The sequence below is a fragment of the Mesoplodon bidens genome, assembly GCF_964165515.1.
Source record: "Mesoplodon bidens genome assembly, chromosome: 15".
Taxonomy (NCBI): Eukaryota; Metazoa; Chordata; class Mammalia; order Artiodactyla; family Ziphiidae; genus Mesoplodon; species Mesoplodon bidens.
The window spans coordinates 82179509-82200870 of record NC_138171.1 but is presented as its reverse complement, the minus strand read 5'-3'; the positions used below and the strand labels follow the sequence as shown (position 1 = coordinate 82200870).

The 21362-nt window shown below is 46.0% G+C and overlaps 1 protein-coding gene and 1 pseudogene across 2 annotated transcripts in view; both read left to right on the top strand.

Annotated features, from left to right (window-relative positions):
- The window catches only part of LOC308628709 (kinesin-like protein KIF16B), a 295568-nt gene that overhangs the window by 66267 nt on the left and 207939 nt on the right, over positions 1-21362 (top strand). Inside the window, exon 12 of the mRNA XM_081255964.1 lies at positions 2661-2720. Coding sequence (XP_081112090.1) covers positions 2661-2720 — 60 coding nt within the window. The remainder of the gene's footprint in view (positions 1-2660; positions 2721-21362) is intronic.
- LOC308629051 (phosphoethanolamine/phosphocholine phosphatase-like) lies at positions 19186-20053 on the top strand (annotated as a pseudogene). The gene has a single exon. The product of its transcript is annotated as a phosphoethanolamine/phosphocholine phosphatase-like (transcript).

Sequence of the window (21362 nt, the reverse complement as noted above, 5' to 3'; positions counted from 1 at the left end):
TAAATGGGAGTTTTCTGGCACACGATGGTTAACAGCAACTGAGATTCACACGTGGGCCGGCCCACATGGCAGTGAGGCAGCCCCGGCCTTCGGGAGAGGGAGGCTTTGTTCACGGTGGTGGTCCCCATAGCCTTACCACGACCAGAGTGGAGCTTTTTGTCATGTTTTTACTTTCCAGAGGGAAGTGCAGCACTTGGGGAATCACTGAATACTCCGAGTAGATGCTTAGTTGATCTTAAGCGAGGTGGGATTTGAGGCGGGGGGATGGGTGTTCTGGGCCGAAGCCACTGTTTGTGTGCTGGTGCTTTCTGAAAACTAGTTTCATGGCTGATCTACTTCTATACTATTTTTGTTTAAAAAAAATAACCCTCTGTAAAAGGAGAAACAGCATTAATAACATTTTTGGAGTGGATTTTGTTCACTGTGCTGAATGGTTAAAACAGATTGAGAAAGAAAATTGAATTCTGTTGGTAAAGCTCTTTCAAGAATACACAATATTGAAGATATAAATTGGGTTGTAGTTAGGAACCTGTTGACACTTCCCTGGGTAATTATGCTGATTAGTTTGCTGATAATAGCATTAGTGAAAAGTTTAGTTTCTTAATCCCTATTTTTCTCTTGACATTTTGTATTTTAGTACTTCAGATTCTCATTTTGAGGGCTTTGAAATGTCTGTATAGTCTTAAATTGTTTCTTACTAATAGTTTTCAGAAATACCTAGCAAGTTAATAGAAACCAATAAACATTTTAATTTGAATGCATTATACCTGCTGGGACAGAAATGACTGTCCCTCTTGTTCATAACATTTTCTAAATTTTCATCTAGTCTTTGCCGACCTCTTAAAATTGTTTGCCATCTGCTTGGCTATAAATCTTATCAACTGGTCCCGTTGTTAGAGGTGGTATCAGACTTCGCAGTTTTAAATTAATTTTATAAATGAAGATTATTTGGTTTAAGTTCAGTAGTGGAAGAAACCCAAGGCCTACTTACGATTTGTTGAAAGCTAGATTATTTGATTGAATTGGAAAAGGATTAATTGGCTTGCATTTCTTCAGGGAGAACTTATCTGTTGAAATGCCGCAGCGTTTATTGTTAAATGCTTTGTGTTTCTCAGATAAAGTGCCAAAGAGCATCTGTTAACTGATTATTATAAATTAGTAAATTCATCACCCCAGTCTTTTCCCCTTCTGTAGGGAGAGGAGGCGTAAGAATATTCCCTCTCTGAAAGCTTTTCCAGAACAAAAAGCCCGGTGACTTTTCTTGCGGTAGAGGCTGTGGGGCTGGCATCACTCAGGTGATGAAAGGAAGGCCTCCTTGCCTACCCAGTACAAATGAGCAAAAGTCAGAGTTAGACACGCTCAGTCCTGTTTCTTTTGTTTGTTCCAAGAACATGATAGGTTTGACATTAGTAACTAGCTAAGATATTTTATTGAAAACAATGGTAATGTAGAACTCCTGCAGTTGTTTGAGGTAAATTGAGGGGTAAAACGAATGCCCATTGAATGAATTCAGGTGGGTGAGAGGTGTTTTGGTTTTGCTCTGGATAAACCATGACTCCAGTTCCTCTATTTCTTGTCAGTAACGAACGTGGTCTTTCATGGAGGTTGCTGACCCACGCCCTTTCCATCTATATTACTTAATGGCCTGTGGGAAGTATCTTCCTCTTAGCAGTGAGAGTATAATCCAGTGTATTCTGTGCCTTCACTTGGACCTGGTTAAATAGGGTAACTTACTGGTGGGAAGACCAGTCCGTTGAACTGGGATGGTGTCTGCTGTTGGATGGGTAGGAGGCAGGAATGCTGAAGGACAGGAGGGAAAAGGCCTTGGGAGGGTGTGTCCCCCTCTGTGCCCCTCAGAGGTCACTTTCTTTTAGCCCTAAGTGTATTCATTTTACAGAATTTTCCATTTTTTTTCCTACCTCTCAATCAGGTATCACGTTACTTCTTAATGAATCACTCACTAAGGTCATTTAAAAAGTTGTATGGAACTAGCAGAATATTTTCATTAACTTTGAGAAGCAATTTCCAACTCTGCTGTGTTCGACAATGGGGCATATTTTCTCCCCTAAGTTACCGCAGACTGGAAAGAAGCTGATTTTTATCAAAACGTTTTTGCTTTTACTAAGAGTCAATTAAAGAGCCGCCTTTTTTTGTTTTTTTTAAAGATAGAATGAGATTTATAAACCCTATTAATTAGCTACAAAAGCAGATTATCTCCTAAAAGAAAACTGCAGTTTCCAAGGTGATTTAATCATCACATCTAATTAGAAAGTAAAGTAAATCACCATTTCTTAGGACCTAAAGTATAGTCAGGAAAAATTAACCCATGTAATGGGGTGTTGTCATCTTTGAACTTGTAATTTTGGTTAATATCCAAGGAAGCAGCTTTTATTGAAGTACACCTTGGAAAAGACTGCTGTAAAACCCTAGGTAACTTGACACATTTTTTTCTATTCTTTCGTTTGCCATGATATAGGTTGTAGGGTAAGATCAGCTTGTTTGATTTATATTTGGTGATGGTTCTTTGAGGCATTGCTACCTAATTATAAAAAGGTATTGTACATTCTTTCATAATCTGTAAGAGTTTGGAAACTTTCTAGAAGAAAATCAAAGTCATTTTTTTTTGTGGAGCAATGGCATATGTATGTTTTTTCTTTTAGGTTCAAGAATTGACCAAGGAATGGACAAATAAGTGGAATGAAACCCAAAATATTTTGAAAGTAAGGACTATAAAAAAAGTGTCATGATCTTACTGTGCTGGCTTAAGTAGGTAAAACTTTTTTTCTTTCTCCCTCAAAAATGGCGATTGTGTGCTTTGCTTAAGGTAAGATCAGTGGAATTGATTAGTGACTTTTGGGAGGTTGGGACTCTGGTTTGATTTTGAAGAAATGGGAGAGCGAGCTATTAGTCATTAAAAGCTGTGTGTTCAGGGGTGATGCTGATACTTAAGGTATTTGCTCTCACTTGTGGAGTTTTTCCATTTTTGAGTCAGCACATATTAAATTCCATTTAATATTCAAGGGCACCCACTTTGCCTTTCTGCTTTTGTTAAACCCAATATAAAAGTAATATGTTAAATAAAAAAATACTTCTCATGGCAGTATTGTGGAATATGTGTGCATAGCGTGGCTAGACTTCAGAAATTTCTCAACTAGTAATTTCCTATTGGAATTTTTTTCTGTATGTCTCAAAGGCTAGGCAGTGATGGTCTGCATTTTTGGCAGGGTTCATGGTGAAAAGATGTCAGTAACGGCCTCCGAGTTTCATACTCTGTGCTTCAAAATACACGTTTCTCTGTGCTCCCACTTTTTGCTGAGGTGGTAGGTAACTCGTGTCATCCGTGGAGGGTCAGCCACGTTAGGTTTGAGGTTCGGACTGGAATTTTATGCTTTGATAGCGTCTGTCTGTCCTTACACATGAGAGAAGGTGATTCAGAGGTGATTGCTGAATCCTGGGTTTGTTTTTGAGGTCTGTCGAGGTAAAACTTTCCCAAAGGACGGAATCTCCCTTGAATATTGGCGAGGCTGGATAGATGAGGTTTAGCCATGTGTCTTGGCAGAAGCCTGACTTGGACGCCGTTCACGTGAAGAGGGGGGCACCTGGTGACCGTTTCACGGGGGAAAACTTTTGAAGACCTGGAGTAGCCATTGAGTTACTCTCTCTGAGAGTGGGGTCAGCATCATATTATGTAAAGTTTCCTTGTACCATTTAGGCAAGCTGGCCTGCTCTGGGGGCTAAAAAGCTTACTTATCAACTCATGAGTAGGGTTGAGCTGCAGTCCTTGGTGGCCGTGGGTCATGTTTGGTCCTGGAAATATTCTTTCTGGTTGCAGAAAGCCCTGCAGTCAGTGAGGCTTCTGCGCCCAGACTTTTCTTTCCTCCTGATGATGATAATGTGTTATTTTGAGGTACTTTCTCAGCGTTTGTTTTTTTGAGAGGTTTTCGTGCAGGAAACTGAGCAAAGACTCCAGTTGCATTTCTGAAGAGTCAGGTGGGGAATAAGCACCAGCAAAGATGTGACTGTTTTCATCGTTTATGTTGCATCAACTCGGAGAAGTAGTTCTGCAGCCCCTGACTTATGCAGCCCAGCCGCTGGACCGTTCATGGCACCATGTATACTTTCCTCAGCGAATTTCCCAGAAAGGGAGGACTGAAATCTGCTGCACGTAAGGAAAAGAGACATCAAGTAGCTAGCTGTTTGAAAAGCCATTAGTATACATAGTGCCTTTTAGCACAGAAGGCAATGCCACAGTGAATGCAGATTGCAACCCATCTCTTCTGCCTGGTCTCTCCTTGTCACCGTGGTAGGGCTTCTACAACAGCCTTGCAGAGCTATCCACACTGAGTCACCATGGTGAACCCCTGAACTTTTTCTCATTATGTTATTCTGGGCCCGGAAACTAAATCCTTCTTCAATTCCAATTCTGTTTTTCATAAATCTTACTGTTTTTATTTTTTATAACTTCTGAGATGAGAATAGAAAGGTGTTATGTGCTAGGTGTTCAAGGTTATGGGAAAGGCTAATGATATTGCAGATTTTTCCCTTGGTTTGATCTGGCAAGCCCTTTGTAGATGTCTCTGCTGGTATCTGTGTTTTAAATCTGTACTTGTTTTCTGCTCACATTTGGTATTTTAAGAGCTGTCTTCATCTCCTACTGGAAGACAGTGCCTGAGGCCTGAGGTGAAGAAGAGGGCTACTCAAATGTTTTTGAAAACATTCTTTGGAAATTGATGGGGAAAGGGATTGTTTTTCGATAAGTTTGTATCTGTGTGGTTTGTGTGGTTCCCGTATTTTTGCTGTCTGACTTTTCCTTCATCAGCTCTTGTTCCAGTAATGCTGCATAGAACCCACTCCAACCCAGTGGCTTCGGACAACATTTTTTTCCCCTCACTCACATGCACATTGGCTGGGGGTCGGCTGGGCTTGTCTGGCTGGGCTTGGATCCCAGCTATGGGCGGCTTCCAGGTCTGTCTCTCATTCTCTTGGACTGGCTGGTTGTCCAGAACATGACTTATGGTCACGGCCCAGGTAGAAACAGGTGGGCCTGGTCTTGCAAGCACATTTCAAGCTTCTGCTTGTATCATGGCCAAAGCAAGTCACTTGGCTGAACAGAAAGTCACAGGGGAAGAAGTGTATTTCACCCATGAAAGGGCTGCGGCAAGGGTGTAAATGTATAATCCTGCTCTGAGATCACTGGTTTAATCGACACATGCCCCTGTTAAAATACAGATCGTTGGGCTTCCCTGGTGGCGCAGTGGTTGAGAGTCCACCTGCCGATGCAGGGGACATGGGTTCGTGCCCTGGTCTGGGAAGATCCCACATGCCACGGAACGGCTGGGCCCGTGAGCCGTGGCCACTGAGCCTGCGCGTCCGGAGCCTGTGCTCCGCAATGGGAGAGGCCATAACAGTGAGAGGCCCGCGTACCACAAAAAATAAAAAATAAAAAAAAATAAAATAAAATACAGATCGTTAAATTCTGGGAACTTGCTCTTCTACTGCATTTGCCCATGTTGTAGAGACAGGCTCAACGAAGCGGTAAATTCCCAGGATTATCTTCATCATCAGGGCTTGGTTGTTTACTCTGCAACTGTATCATCCCTTCCAAGCCCCAAATCCTGAACATACAAGGAGAGACCTCTGGGGGGAAGACTGAGAGTGAGACCGTCAGGGGGACAGAAGGGAGATACAGGGATACTTCGGTGCCTGTCGGCACAGTGAGAGCCTGCCTTGTTGCTTTTTCTTGCCCGAGCTGTTAGAGGCTCAGAAACCCAGGAGTGACTTTGTTCCCTTGTTTGTGATCTGGTCTGTGGCTTTCCTTGCTGGGGATGAGTGAAGGCCCAGGCGTGTTGAGTGGGGTGAAGAAGGGGTGAAAGGCGCTCGGACAAGAGGTGCCAGCTGGGGGCTTCCCTGGTGGCGCAGTGGTTGAGAGTCCGCCTGCCGATGCGGGGGACACGGGTTCGTGCCCCGGTCCGGGAACATCCCACATGGCGCGGAGCGGCTGGGCCCGTGAGCCATGGCCGCTGAGCCTGCGCGTCCGGAGCCTGTGGTCCGCAACGGGAGAGGCCACAACAGTGAGAGGCCCGCGTACCACAAAGAAAAAAACAAAAGGTGCCGGCTGTTTGCAGCCGGGCTGGTGGTGCCGTGGTGATGGCACACGTGCCTCGGGCTTTGATCTACTAGCTCCGTCTCAGGCTTCAGGTCTCTTTCTGAGTCACTGGTGGGTTGTGACACTTACCCACAGTGTCACACACCCTTGTCCCCAGCTTGGAAGTCGGGCGGATGGCCACCTGTTCATTATACCCAGGTCACAAGAGGTGATAAATTGCTTGGGGTTACGATATAAGTAGCTAATGACAGTGGAAAGTGTGTTGGTCTTGAGGAGACCCTTCTTAGGCAGGTGGGTAATGCGGGCTCTGTTATCCTCAACAGTCTACGCTGTGTATGCACTGTCTTGCCCCTTAATCTACCTTCCTCATTTTCGTTAATCTCCATTTCTATCAATTAAAGTTCAGACTCCCTTGCCTGATCCCCAGGGGCACTGAGCTCCTTCTTGGCTCCACGTGTCCCATCACAGCTCTCCGCCCTGTGCTCCCGGGCCCCCGCCCCACCCGGCCAGGTGTCTCGCTGGTCCCTGTGCGCACTGGGTGTTGGGTTTCTGGGGATCTCTTGGCCTTTGCCTATGTTGCTCCATCATTTGAGGTGCTCCCCTTTCTACGCCTGTGGGATTCCACCATGAAGCTCTCTCTGGTCACTTTCCTCTCCCACTTACCGGATAGAATGATTTTGTTTTCCTCTGGCTTTTGTAAAGGCATTTCGTTCTGCCTTTGTTATAGCATTCATCATAATCGGAATTTGGTGGTCTTAGTTTCTCCCTCTAAACAGGAGCAGAATCTGGGCAGGGACTGTCTCTTTATCATTCTGTGAACCAGCTCCTAGAACTCCACTTCTCACAGAGCAGGCATACAGTGAAAACTTACTGGATTAAGGTCGTAACAAGAAACAAAAACCCAAACCTTTATATTAGTTTGCTAGCGGTGTCATAACAAAACATCACAGACTGGGTGGCTTAAACAACAGACATTTATTGGCTCACAGTCCTGGAGGCTAGAAGTCAAAGATCAAGGTGTCGGTAGGGTTGGTGTGTCCTGAAGCCTCCCTCTCTCCTTGGCTAGTGGATGCTGCCTGCTCTCTGGGCCCTCACGTGGCCTTTTCTCTGTGTGCCTGTAGCCCTGGTCGCCCTCTTGTGTCCTAATCTCCTCTTCTTATAAGGACATTGGTCAGATTGGATTAGGGCTCAGCCTAATGGCTTCTTTTTAACATAATTACCTCTTTAAAGGCTGTATCTCCAAATGTAGTCACATCCTGAGATACTGGGGCTTAGGGCTTCAACATATGAGCTTTAGGGGGACACGTTTCAGCCCATAACAACCTTGAACCGCGCAAACCTGATGACCCGGTGGGAAAAGTTACACGGGGTGTTGTGCAGGCAGCAGTCTTGCCCTGGTGATGCTCCTGCCTGTACATTCCGTCCTATTTGTCTCACTCCTATTTGAAAGGCTCGTATATGACTGTTTATTTTTCATTCTTGGAAGGAATGTGGCTGCATTCCTTTTGATTATGGTCCAGTCCTTCATTTGGGTCAGTTAGACCTTTGCTGCTCAGTGTGTGGTTCCTGGACCAGCAGCGTCAGCCTCATCTTTGAGCTGGTTAGAACTGCAAGTTCTCAGGCCCCGCTGCAGACTTCCTAAGTCAGAATCTGTATTTTCATAAGATGCCCAGGTGATGGCTCTGCACCTTACGGTTTGAGTGCAGGACCTGAACGGCTGAGGAGGGAAAGGTGGGGCCGCCTTGGGCTTCTTTGCCCTCATTTCCATCTTTCCCCGTCTGCTCTGCCCTGTCTGGTGGGGAGCTGACTGGGTGGACTGCCCTTTCCTGAGTGGGACTCACTGTGTGAGGGTTGGAGGGAGAAACCAGACCTCGTCTGCACCGTTTTCTTGCAGAATCCACACGGCCCATCCCTGGTGCTGCCTGGTGATGCAGCCCTGGCTTCCAGAAACACCTTCTCCCCTGTCCCTCCTACCCAGGGGTGATGCTGGTTTCCTCATCAGTTTGCGGGTGGCCTCACCATCCCCGCTGGCTTCCCAGCTCTTCCTTTAGCCGAGTAACCAGTTCCCTGTCTTAAAGCCCCCGCGATGTAGACGCCTGGTATTTCTGTCTGATACCGGAGTCTGCACCCCAACTCCTGCCTGGCACTGCCAGCTGCTCAGAACCTGTGTTAACGGTATTCTTCTTTTCGGTTTGTCTTTCTAGTGTCTTAGACTGCTACCCCAATGTGTTTTTCATCCTGCTGAATTTGTCTTAAGCTGTGATAACTTTGGGGTCTTGGAACTTAATGTTGTGATAAATCCGGCTTCTACGAGGCCTGGGGTCCGTGCATTCCCGAAGCCTTTGTGTCAGCTCTCCTTTCCCACGGCTTCAGTGTGGCGCTGACTGCTTAGTGATTGAAATGGTCTATACAGTGGCTACTTAATACCCATCCTGTGTCCCTTTTGGCCTGACTTTTTATAGATCCCGTATGTCTTATTGCTGATGACTTGTTTCAAGTCACGAGGGGTCCCCCGATTCTTTGTACTCTCACTTTCTCTCACCCCACCCCACCCTGTATGCACCTTCTTCGTTTGTCCACTGTGGACACGTTTTGGTTTCTCTGTTCTAGCGTTTTCTAAATGATTAAAATGAAACCCTCAGAGATACGTTACCTGACTTCCAAATAACTCCTTGAACTCTGCACTTCAGGATAAATCACAGCACGTGTGAACCTCAGGGGGCAGCTCTCCGACGTCTGACAGGTGGTGCAGCAGAAGGGACCGCGGCTCCGTGCAGGGTCTGTCTAGAGCCGGGCTGCCGTCTGGGGCTCGGAGCCCCGAGACTGCACTCTGTTGAATCCCCCAGCATTGGTTATCCTGCTCAGTTTTTAATAAATAGGGTCTCTTCCTTACTGAAAACACATCCTTTGATTACTCTAGTGCTTGACTCGCTTTTGTGTTTTCATGGCTCTGCAAGGGGCATCCAACTGTGGTTTGGCATGGGGCGGGGGGCTGGGGGGAGGAAGCAGGCTGCCCACAGGCAGAGGCTGTCACTGGAGAGGCTGGTCCTGGAAAAGTGAGCAATGTATGCAAGTAGAAGTTGAATTAAAGTGTTTTTTTTTTTCCCAGACATTAATTAAATGGATTGTTTTTCTTATGGTAAACAATACTGAGTTGAATTTGGAGGATGGCGCGTATTTGAATCTACGTGATGATGGGATCCTAATGCAAACTATTTCCTCTTAAATTGTGCTGGTGTCTTACTGTCCCTCTCTGGGGAGCGAAGAGGCAGGATACTACAGGCCCCTGGCAGGAGTGGGTCACACACTGATGGAAGACATTTTTTTTTACTTTTTCAGAATGTTTTGACTAATAAGAAATAGAGTAAAATGAAATTGGAATCCTTTACTGGCGTCAGATTTTCTGAGCTCGAATTTCATGGAGAGGCATACTTTAAACCAGCTTATTTCTGTTTTATGATAGAATCAATCAGCTGAACTTTTGTCTCTGGAAGATTATGGCATCCTATAAAACAAGTTTTTCCTGCTGTCTGCAGTTTTCCATTTTGTGGAGGAGACGTGTGTTGGGGAGTGTGATGGATTTGGAAGCAGCACTGATACTTGGGGCTGCTGCTCAGCCCGGTCAGATCTGTGGGCCTCTGGGCTCCTGCTGCCCAGGGCACTGGGTACTCTGGTTTCTAGGTAACTTACAGACAAAGTGATGGAGAGGTGACACTTTTTGTGCCCTGTGTCTCCTTTAGAATCAGTTCATCTTAACCTCTTCTTGGTACAAGAATTGAACCTGCGGGTGGCTCTAGGATAGAATTCTATTTATGGACATTGATTTTGCTCAGATTTTGGATTAAGGAGGAGACATCTCCTCCTTAGTGACCCAGCCATGGGTCACCTTCCTTATTAGCAACCATTTGGGCATTTGATGGTTCAAAGTTCTGACCTAAGACAGTCATGCATACTGTTTCTAGCTTTATGAGAAATTTTTTACCTCCCTGCTTTAATGCTCGGACTAATGTGAATGACCCCGGGTCTGTTTGCACAGAAGTCACCGTCAGTACCCCCATGTGCAAAGCCCTCTGTCTGTTTGTAGTGCATTCACACATACTGTCTCGTTGGCTGGTTCTTGATCTGAGGCAAGAGGAAAAAGATGTTACTGTGCTTTATATAGGACGCGGTTGTTAATTTGTTGACCTCTCATTAAAGTTAGACTCTGGCTGTTCATGTCCATCAGCCTGTGTGTTCTCCTCTTTGTAGAGTCCTGCTCTTGCAGCTGTTTTTTAAGATGAAAGGCGAAATAATAAAGTTCATTGTTCTCTGAAACTGGGGTTTGATAATTAATAGGGGAGATGACTGTCAGCACTGCCGCACTGGAGGTCGATGGAGAACGTGGCAGGGTCAGAGGCTGAGCGAACTGTTCCCAGAACCAGCTCTGAGGCTGTTAATAACGCCAAGCCTACCTTATTTTCCATGGCAGTTTTCGTCTTGGAGGAGCTGCTCATAAATAAAGGTATTGCAAGCATATGTTGGTCCTTACTTCTGAATAACATTTCTGGAGCAATAAGACTCAGAAATAAGTCAAATGCGCCCCGTTAAATGTTGGAACCGTGTGATAAATTATTTTGAATACATACGGGATTTTCCTTCTGATCTTTTGCAGTGAGGCCTGTACGCTGACAGGCTCTTACTGCATATTTATTGCCACAGCCAGGGAGGAGAAGATTGCCTGGTCATAGGGAAGCATGCTTTATGTGCACCTGAACTCGCTGGGGGTGCTAGACTGTAGGAACTTGGTTTCGTTGTCAGGAAAGCTTAAAAAGCGACCATTTCATGGTACAATCAGTTTATTGTTCATGTCCCCCAGGAACATACTGAACTCACCTTGGAGCAGTCCTGAGAGTTGTGAGTTCAGAGAGGAGTGGGTGGAGGTAGAGAGAGCTGGGAGCGAGGCGCTGGTCCTTTGCCCGCCTGGTCTGATGACTTGTGTCCGTGCGTATTCTGACAGATACACAACATGCACAGTATGTCTGTGCATATTTGGTCCCTTTGAGCTTTCTGTGTCTCAGAACCTCACTGTAAGATGCAGACGGTAATGGCACCTGTCCTACAAGGTGAGAACAGTGTCTGTAGTCAGTGTTGTAAGCATTATAGTAATGTTAGCCAGTTTTTCCTTTTTCTTTCTTATTGAGATATTATTGACACCTAACATTATATTAGTTTCAGGTGTACAGCATACGTTCACTATTTGTATATTTTGTGACGTGATCACCACAATAAGTCTAGTTAACATTCTTCAGCATAATTACATTTTTTTTCTTGTGATGAGAACTTTTAAGATCTACTCTCTTAGCAACATTCAAATAATGCAATAAGTATTATTAACTATAGTCACCATACTGTACGGTGCATCCTCAGGACTTTATTTTGTAACTGGAAGTCTCTACCTTTTGACCACATTCACCTATTTCATTTCATATACTGCCCCCTCTGGCAACCACCAAACCACCAATCTGTTCTCTGTATCTGTGAGCTCAGGTTTTTTTTAGATTTAACATATAATTGACCATTTTTCTTACTTGTTTCATTTTCTCCAAATCCATCCTCTTATATGTGAAACTGGCTTGACAGTAATATATGTCTTCTCAATTGGTCAGAAGAGCCAGAACTTGTGTATATGCAAACTTTTAAAAGTATAGTTTTATGCAGCTACAACAGGGCATTACTCATAAGACATTTTATCATGTAGTATTTTATGTTTGTTAATTTTGAATAATAGAAAACCCAATTCCAAACTGGCTTAAGTGGTAGAAGAGGAGTGGTCAGGCGATAGGGTAGAAATTAGGCACGGTTTGACCAGGGCACTGGCTCTGGTTCTCCGGGACTGTTCTTGGTTTTGCCTTTTTGGTGTAATGACTTCATCTTCAGGCTCTCAGAATGGCCAAGTGAGAGCAGCAATTGTAACTTTATATTTACCCATCACACCATCTAAATTCAGAGTCTGGGTTTCAGAGTCTCCAGCAAAGTTCTGAGCTTTGCACTGATTGGTTGATGCATTTGTGAACCAATCGCTGGGGCCTGGTGCTGACTGGCTTGGGCCTGGGTTATCTCCACTAATCACTTTGATAAGAGAATGGATTACGCTGATTGCTTGAGACAACCACCTTTGAGCTGGAGTGAGGTCAGGCCCATTCACTGCAGCTGCTGTGCACCGTAGGGTGGGCTGGGGGCCGGCGAATCTTGGTGATACCATCCGCGTTTTCTGCTGGACGTAGAACCTGGTCACTTACTGTAATGTGGAATATATTAAAGGCAAACAGAAGATGCAACTTAGTTGAAGTATTCTTCTATTAAGAGAAAATATTTTCAAGCACTTCGTTTATGACTCAGAAGTCCTGTATTCAGGTGGAAGACTATGTGAAAGGGCCCCTGAGTATCTGTACCATGGTGGGAACATTCCATACAGGAGAAATCGCTCTTCTCTGGTGTTAGAATTGAAGGATGGCACACAATGAATTCCACATATTTAAATTTCTCTTCCCTTTTTCAGGTTGATTATGTGATTTAAAATGAGCTCTGAATGAGCGTCTGTTCTCTTCTCCAGCTTTTCCTATGTGGTTTTGAATTTGGCTTAATCTCCCGTTGACCCCTTTAGCTTGATGCTTCCCAGCCCAGTCTGCCTAGCAACGGTTGCTATGAGTGGCGAGTTGGCACTGCCCTCCATTTGTAGCACAACAGCAGGTTTTAGGAGATTACTGTTCCTTAGCATCCGGGTTGATTTTGCCTTTGCCTCATTTAAGGATGACCATCGTTTCTCTTAACTCCAGGCAGTAGAACTCCAAGTCTCTTAGCAAAAGTGGTGGTTTTAAGAAGTATGTATCTGTAAGACAGGATCATTAGCAATGGGCAGCAACTGAAAAGCAAATATGGACCTAGGTTGCATGTGAATATTTATTATCAGGATGTTCTGATACTTGCAAGGGGTGGGGGATGGTTATAGATTTCTACGGTCATATGTAATACTTTGTAGCTCTGGCTTTACCAGATAAAAACAGCCTTCCTGAGCAAGTCATCTGTGTGTAAGAGGACTGGTTTCCAAACAGCTGTGATTTCTCCTTGAAAGAATCTAACAACACACATATCACCAAAGATGCTCATTTTCTTCTAGATCCAATCTACTCTATATTAATGAATTATATTTAAGCCATTCTTGTCCTTGCTATTAAAGTAAAAATTACACTGGCATTTCCAGCAGATTGTGGGACTGAAATGAAGCAACAGAACTTGCTATGATCTTTCAGTTGCTAAGTCCAGTTTCTCATCCAAAGCAACCTAAATACCAGTTATTCTGCGCGTCATGCAAGTTGATTTTCCATACGGAAGTGGTTTCCACTCAGAATACCTTGTGGGCCTTTTTAAAAGACCATCTTCTGGGCTCTGCAGTGTCATTGAAGGAGAGATGTTGGGGGTGGTACCCCCAAATCTCTATTTTTAAACAAGTGCCCTGAGCCTCACAGGAGTTGCGACCCACAGGCCTAGGCATGTGGAAGATTATCCCCTGAAGCACATCTCAACATGTGTATCGCATGGGTGAGGGCTCCCAGGAAAAAATGGCACACGTAAGTTCTTGCAGGGTTTTGTAGTCCCCGAATTGCACACTCATGCAGGCATATGGAGACATTGGGTGATGCTATTTGAACAGAAGTTTCAGCTGAATAGATTATTTGTTGTTAAATAGGGTGGTTTGTTCACAGGACCTTTTAAAAAGCTATTTGCGTTTATTTTTTTTAATTGAGGCTCAGCATACACGAAGTGTGCACATTTGAAGTGTGCAACTTGGTGAACTTGTAAAAGAGAACACGTCTGAAGTGTCCAGCTCATGAGTTGTCATCTGTGTGTGCACCCCTGTAACCCACACCCAGGTTGAGATACAGAATATTTCCTACTCCCCAGAAGTTCCCTCTTGTCCCTCCCTAGTCAGTTACCTCCTGTCCTCCTCTCCCAGAGATGTTCTGACAGCTGTTATGTAGATGAGTTTTGCCTTCCTGAGCTTCCTGCAGTATGTCCTATGTTCGTTTCTGGCTTCTTCTGTGCAGCCTGTTGTCTTTAAGATTCATCCTTGCCGTGTTTAGCAGTAGTTTCTACTTAATTATGTGAGTATACCACATTCTTTTTATCCATTCTCCTGCTGGTTCGCTCCATTTGGGTTCTTATCTCCAACCTTTTGGTTATTATGAATAGCGCTTCTAGGAACATACTGGAACGTGTTTTGTTGGGTGTGTGCATTCACTGGGCCCCCTTTTCTGGCTTTCATCCTGGTATGAATTTGGCTCTGGCTTGCTTTCCTCCTGCATGTGTCTGCCCAGTGTTTATGGTCAGAGTATCCCTGATCCAAATGTCCCTTATTCTCCATCCAGCTGACGCTCAGCATGGGCGGGGCCCCGGAGCAAGGCAGGACCCCCTGCCCCACTGGATCAGGTCTGGACTCAGCAGGAGCATCTTTCTCTCCTCCCACCCCCCTCCTGCCCCCAATCCACAAACAGCAGATGTTTGCCTATAGTCTGTGTGGGTACCTCATGTAATGTTTGTTTTTTCTGTTGTCATCTGGATCTAGGCTAACTGGGTAGGGAACACAAATTCTGATTTCTGTAGATTTTTAGAATGACAGTTTTGAAGGTCTTCAGTGAGCTGAATACATTCTTTGTGGATTTTTTTTCCCTGCAAGTCCTCTTTTCTCACAGCTAGGTATTTAATGATTTGTTTTCTGTAAATCTATTGTAGTATGTCTGGTTTTCCTTTGCCAGACTCTGAGGTAGAGACATGTTTAAATTGTTTTTGGACCCCCTCAAACTGCCTTGCATTTAATAATTAATATTGATAACATCGATAGGGACAATAGTGGGTAATATTTACTGCACTCTTCCTGGGCACCAGGCATTGTTCTAAGCCAGCACTGTTTAATAGAAATGTAGTGCAAGCCACATATGGGAATTTAAATTTTCTAATAGCTGCCTTTAAAAAGAAACAGTTGAAATTAATTTGAACAGTACATTTTATTTAACCCATTATATTAAAAATTTACGATTTTGACAGATACTCAATATAAAAATTATTAGTGAGGAACATAATTTTTTAAAATCTTTGACATGGCGTGAAGTTTACATTTACAGTGCCTCTCAGTTCAGTGCTAAATTTGCATTGGATACACTTGATCTGTATTTTGATTTTATTAAAGTTATGGTTGAAAAGTAGATTTTCATTGCAATCTGTGTTCCAAACATGTGTAAAAGTTTTCCAGTCACTTAATTGAGTGCAGTTTAAAATTTAAACGAATGAGTTGTTAGCCACATCTCAAGTGTTTGATAGCCACACACACGCACCATTTTAAGTATCATTCTGCTCAGCAGCCTTATGCAGGGGGAATATATATTTTTTCACTTTATAGACAAGGGAACTGAGGCCCAGAGGGCACTCAGTTAAGGAAGGAATAGGTGAGGTCAGAATTTGAACCCTGTCTCAAAGTTTGCTTGTGACCCCACTATGCTGTCTAGTTCTTAATTGTTCCAAACTGACCTCACTTGTTTTTTCATGTTCTAATTCATTGGCTTTTTTTTTTTTGTCTTTCTCTGACCGTTATCTTTTTGGCTTTTTCATGTTTTAAAGATTGATGAAAAAAACTTGTCTGAAAAAGTGAGCCTGTATTTGCTGTGAATTTGGTTGTTCATCGGTGTTTTAAAAACCAGCATGACTGGTGGCCACTGTTTAAGCACCATCTGCTCTGTTATCTCTATAAATGTCAAGACACGATTTGCTTTCTCTAAAGTAAAAGCTCAGGTTTCCTTCTGCATTTTGTAACGCTCTTTCTTTAATCATGACTCTGATGTTTTTTATTTCCACCAAGGTTGTGCGTAGTATTTCTTCTGCCTTGGCTCGTTTCTAGCCTTTTTCTTAAGCCAAGAGTCATGGTTATTTCCCTGGGTATAATTTTTTTTCCTGATGTGTTATTATCTTTGTTCTTATATTAATGATTTCTCTGAGCATATTTCAGGTTCTTTTTTTAATTTTTTTTTGAACTGTATCCAACCAGCTGTGTGTTCCTGTCTACCTTTTTTTTTTTTTTTTTTTTTTTGCGGTACGCGGGCCTCTCACTGTTGTGGCCTCTCCCGTTGCGGAGCACAGGCTCCGGACGCACAGGCTCAGCGGCCATGGCTCACGGGCCCAGCCGCTCCGCGGCACGCGGGATCCTCCCGGACCGGGGCACGAACCCGTATTCCCTGCATCGGCAGGCAGACTCTCAACCACTGCGCCACCAGGGAGGCCCCTGTCTACCTTTGTAGGTAATATTTTACTTCATATGAGACTGGCTTTTTTTTTTTTTTTTTTGCGGTACGCGGGCCTCTCACTGTTGTGGCCTCTCTCGTTGCGGAGCACAGGCTCCAGACGCACAGGCTCAGCGGCCATGGCTCACGGGCCCAGCCGCTCCGCGGCATGTGGGATCCTCCCGGACCGGGGCACGAACCCATGTCCCCTGCATCGGCAGGCGGACTCTCAACCACCGCGCCACCAGGGAAGCCCTGAGACTGGCTTTTATACAGTTGTTCTATTGCCCTCTACTACAATGATGGTTGTTTATAAAACAGAGGTCTGAAATGTGCTCTTTGGTGAGCAAAAGTGGTCCAGATGTGCAAAGTGTTATTTTTTTGAGTGCTGCATATGAGGAAAGGAGGTGCAGTTCTGGTTTTGCTGTATTTCATCCACAGTCAGTGTGCCATGTTCCCAGTTTCTCCAAGATTGCCTTCTCCTTCCCCTTTTTTTGAGGTTCCCCTTCTCCTGTCTGTGGATGTCCTGTGTACCTGTCACCTTTCACTGCTTATCTTGTTTGAATGAAATGGATAAAAGCTGTGAGTTCTTGAGTTTCTTGAGTTCTTACCCATTCTGAGTGGTTGCACAATTCATTCTTTTGAAGTATCCTGACTATTTTATAATTAGTTCAGTTGTCTTAACTGAGGTGACCCGGCTTTTACACTTGGATTTATCCCTAACTAGTTGTGTGACTTTGACCGAATTGTTCTCTCTCTCTCTCTTTCTGTGTCTCATTTTTTTCAGTCATGACCAGGTGGGCTGGTGAGGTGAGCTCTCAGATTTCCTTCTATTTGAGAAGGATGTGGGTTCTTTCTCAGGAGGCTGCATGGAATTATCCCTGTTGGTCCCCTATCTTGGGCGTGGGTCCCCTATCTTGGGGTTGGGTCCCAGATGGCTTCCTTTTGGTCCCTTGCTGTGGGACTTCTTTTGTTTTGGACCACTCTTCCTTTGTGAATGTGCCCTGAGAGCTGTTCTCAGTTCGGGCATTTATGTATCACATATGTATGGCACGTTACACAAATCGTTTGTCCTGCTTGATGGATTTTCATAAACTGAATGCACCCACATGCCCCATGTCTGGGGGAAGAAACAGAACGTTACCAGCCCCTGGGTGTCCCTGCTATGTCCTCTTCTAGTTATTCCTCCCTCCAAGGAAGATGTCTGGCTTGACTCTAAAAGCATAGCTTGGTTTATCCTGCTTTCAAACTTTATACATATGGAACCACACAGAACGTATTTTTTAGGTGACTGGCTTCATTTGTTCTGCATTGTGTTTGTGAGATCCGTCTATGTTTTTTGCAAAGTTGTGTTTATTTTCATTGTTGCATAGTATTATATAATGTGGCTGTATCACAGTTTATTCATTCTACTCTTTGAATTTGGGTTGTTTCCTGGTTTGGGCTGTTAGAAATAGTGCTGCTGTGAACCTTCCTGTATGTACTGTGAGCGAATGTACATACTCCTGATGGGTGTATGCCTAGGAGAAGAATTGCTGGGTCATAGAGCGGGTGTCCGCTCCTCTTTAGTAGGTACTGAAAATAGTTTTCCAAAGTGGTTGTACCATTTACACTGCTACCTGCCACGTGTGAGGGTTCCATCTCCTCCCCGACATTTGCTGTTTTCTGTCTTTTTTTTTTTTTTTTGCCATTTTTGTTGGCTGTGCAGTGGTGTCCCATGGTGGTTCTGTTTTGAATTTCCTGATGGTATAAAAAACAAACCTCATTACCATTATTTTTAATTAGCCTCTTTCCCAAATGACTTCTCCTCGGACCTTGTCATCAAGTGAGTTGTCCCGTGTTTCCTCTCCTCTGTCACGGGGCGCTGCTCCAGCCTTCTCCAGCTCCCCTCACGTTGTCTGTGCGTAGACTTGCTCCCCCCAGCCCTATCCTGGAGAGCTGTCACTCACTCAGACACCAGCTCGTCACAAATGCTCCAGGGCGCGGGGTGGGGGGGCCCTCCTGAGATACTTGGGGGATACCAGTGCAGTGATCAGAAATAGACCCAAACCTGGTGAGTCTTTAGGGTTCAACTCCCCTCATTTCCTGTCTTTGTGGGGTTTGACTACTCCTTCTCCTGGTCTCCCCACCCCTGAGGTCTCTTTTCAGCTCTTCTGTGACGGAGCTGTCACTTTTAGCTAGGTCAGCGTCCTTTCTGCAAGGTTAGAGAGTAATAACCATAATTGTAGTAGGAAACTCCAGGCAGATTTTAAATTTCTTAGATCTCCTTCCTCATCTTAGAAAGCCTTTTCGATAAACATTCCCTGTAAATGAAACAAAGACCTCGACTGGGGGACGGGGAAGTGGAGGGAACAGCCCAGATGCACATCACCCAGGGCCCCTCAGGACTGGAGGGACTCGTCAGAGCCGGAGCCCAGAAATCCGGGGGTGGATAAGACACGGCGTCCCCTCCGATTTCCGTAAGCACCCCTTGCTCCATCCTGCGCCCAAATACCTCAGCTAGGCCCTCTGCGCACTGTTTACGCTCCAGATCCAGCGGGGACGGACCTCGGCAGCTGCCGCTCCCCACCCTGCAGGAGAAGCTCAGAGGTCCTGTCCCCCTTTCCTCTGAGGGACTCTTTTTGGTGACCACAGAAGGATTTGATCACTCAGGACAAAGCTAGCAGAGGAGCTCTGGATGATGGCTGGAGGCCAGCAGTCCCTACAGGTGGTGCCCAGGGTGAGGTACTGACAGTGAGTGGGTGTCTTCCAGTTGCTGGCCTCTGATGCCTGTTTAGGGACAGCGGGATGGCTGCGCAGGGCGCGCCGCGCGCTTCCTCCTGACCTTTGACTTTGATGAGACTATCATGGACGAAAACAGCGAGGACTCCATCGTGTGCGCTGCGCCGGGCCAGCGGCCGCCTGAGAGCCTGCGTGCCACCTACCGCGAGGGCTTCTACAGCGAGTACATGCAGCGCGTCTTCCAGTACCTGGGCGAGCAGGGCATGCAGCCACGGGACCTGCGTGCCATCTACGAGGCCATTCCCTTGTCGCCCGGCATGGGCGAGCTGCTGTAGTTTGTGGCCGGGCAGGTTGCCCGCTTTGAGGTTATTCTCATCTCAGATTCCAGCACCTTTGGCGTGGAGAGGGCGCTGCGTGCTGCTGGCCACCACGGCCTGTTCCGCCGCATCTTCAGCAGCCCGTCGGGGCCCGACGCTCGGGGGCTGCTGGCGCTGTGGCCCTTCCACGCGCACAGCTGCGCTCGCTGCCCCGCCAACATGTTCAAGCACAGGGTGCTCAGCGACCACCTGTGCGAGCCGGCCCACGACGGCGTGCACTTCGAGCGTCTTTTCTACGAGGCGCCAACGACTTCTGCCCCATGGGGCTGCTGGCAGGAGGCCACGTGGCCTTACCGCGCCGCGGCTACCCCATGCCCCACCTTATCCAGGAGGCGCAGAAGGCCGAGGCCAGCTCCTTCCGCGCCAGGGTGGTGCCCTGGGGAACCTCCACCGAAGTGCGCCTCCTTCTGCAACAGGTGCCGAAGACGTGCCTAGGACGTGGCCTGCAGGGGGCACCCCGGCGGGGAGGGGGTGAAAGGGGATGGGGGTCGGGAAAGACCAACCTAGCTTTCTTACCCCCTTTCCCTTTCGCTTTGGTATGACCCTCCGGGGATTTCCGGAATCCTAGGTTCGTCCACTTGGGGGGACAGGAGGAGGGAGTTCGGAGCTGTTCCCATCTATGCAGTTAACCCAGCTCGGCTGCCTTCCCCTGTTCCACTGCAAGCAGATTCCGGAGTCTGGCCACACCCGGGTGGTGCGCATACCTGAGCAGGCGGCAGTGTTTCCAAAAACCTTGTCCTCGCAGCTGGGAGGAAGGGGTTCCCGGGCAGGGTAGAGAAGGAACATCTCCCGCTGCGTTGGGTTAACTGTTGCCTTGGGCTGCATGGCCTCCCTCCCCCAGTCTTCTGTCAAGGGGACCCGGGTCCCGAAATCTCCACCCCACCCTTCCCCCGCACCAGACTCCCTGCGGAGGGAAGCAGTGCTCTCTGCCCACGGTCCCAGGCCTAGATCTTGCTTTACCTGCTGTGACCCTACACTGCACTCCTTGCCTCCCCCCCAACACACCCCGTCAGCATCCCCACAGGAAAAAAATGCCAGAGGGAACAGACACCTCCTGGGGGTGGAATGAGGTAGCGCGCCCTGTCCGGGGCTCGCGTCTGGCCAGCCAGGGACCTCACAGAGCCCGAAGATGTCTCCTCGCACCCCAGCCTTGTCTGTGCAGCAAGAACCAGGGACTTAACCAAAGTTTCCCCGCCCACTGGGCCCTCCGAGTCCCCCCCGCTCCCGTATGGAACAGAAAGCCACGATGTTTTAAAGCAGAGCCAGTGGATATCCAAGACCCTCCTGCCTCTTGGTGTTTCAGAGCTGTAAAGGAGGTGAAAGGGCAGAAAATTAAAAAAAAAAACCAACCGAAAAAACCTAAACTTATTTTGGTAGCAAAACTTCACTTGATCAGAATGTTTGTGAATATCCGGGTTTAGTGACAAAAGCCCACTTAAATTGCATGCTTTCTGAAAAATCTTAATTAAAAGGCTTCAGGCAATCCTTATGGTTTAGAAAGTACAAGGTCCTAGTGAATGTGGTTTAATATGTCTTTGATCAAGTTCAGGGGTCATCCTCTAAACATCCTAAAGAGATCTCTGTATACTCCACACTGATTTCAATGACAAATCTCCTTTGTTGAGTCTTAGTACTGAATTCCTCAAAGTGCTGTGTCATTGTGTGTGGTTTAACTAATTTTAAAAAACACTCAAAGAGATCTTGAAGATCATCTTGTTCATAGAACACAGAACGTTAGAACAAGGGTCTCAAGAAGGGATTTAGGTGAAACTCTTCCCTCATCCTACAGAAGAAAAGCTTTTTTTCTTAAATGAGGAAACTGAAGCCAAGAGAAATTGAGTTGGTCTTTAA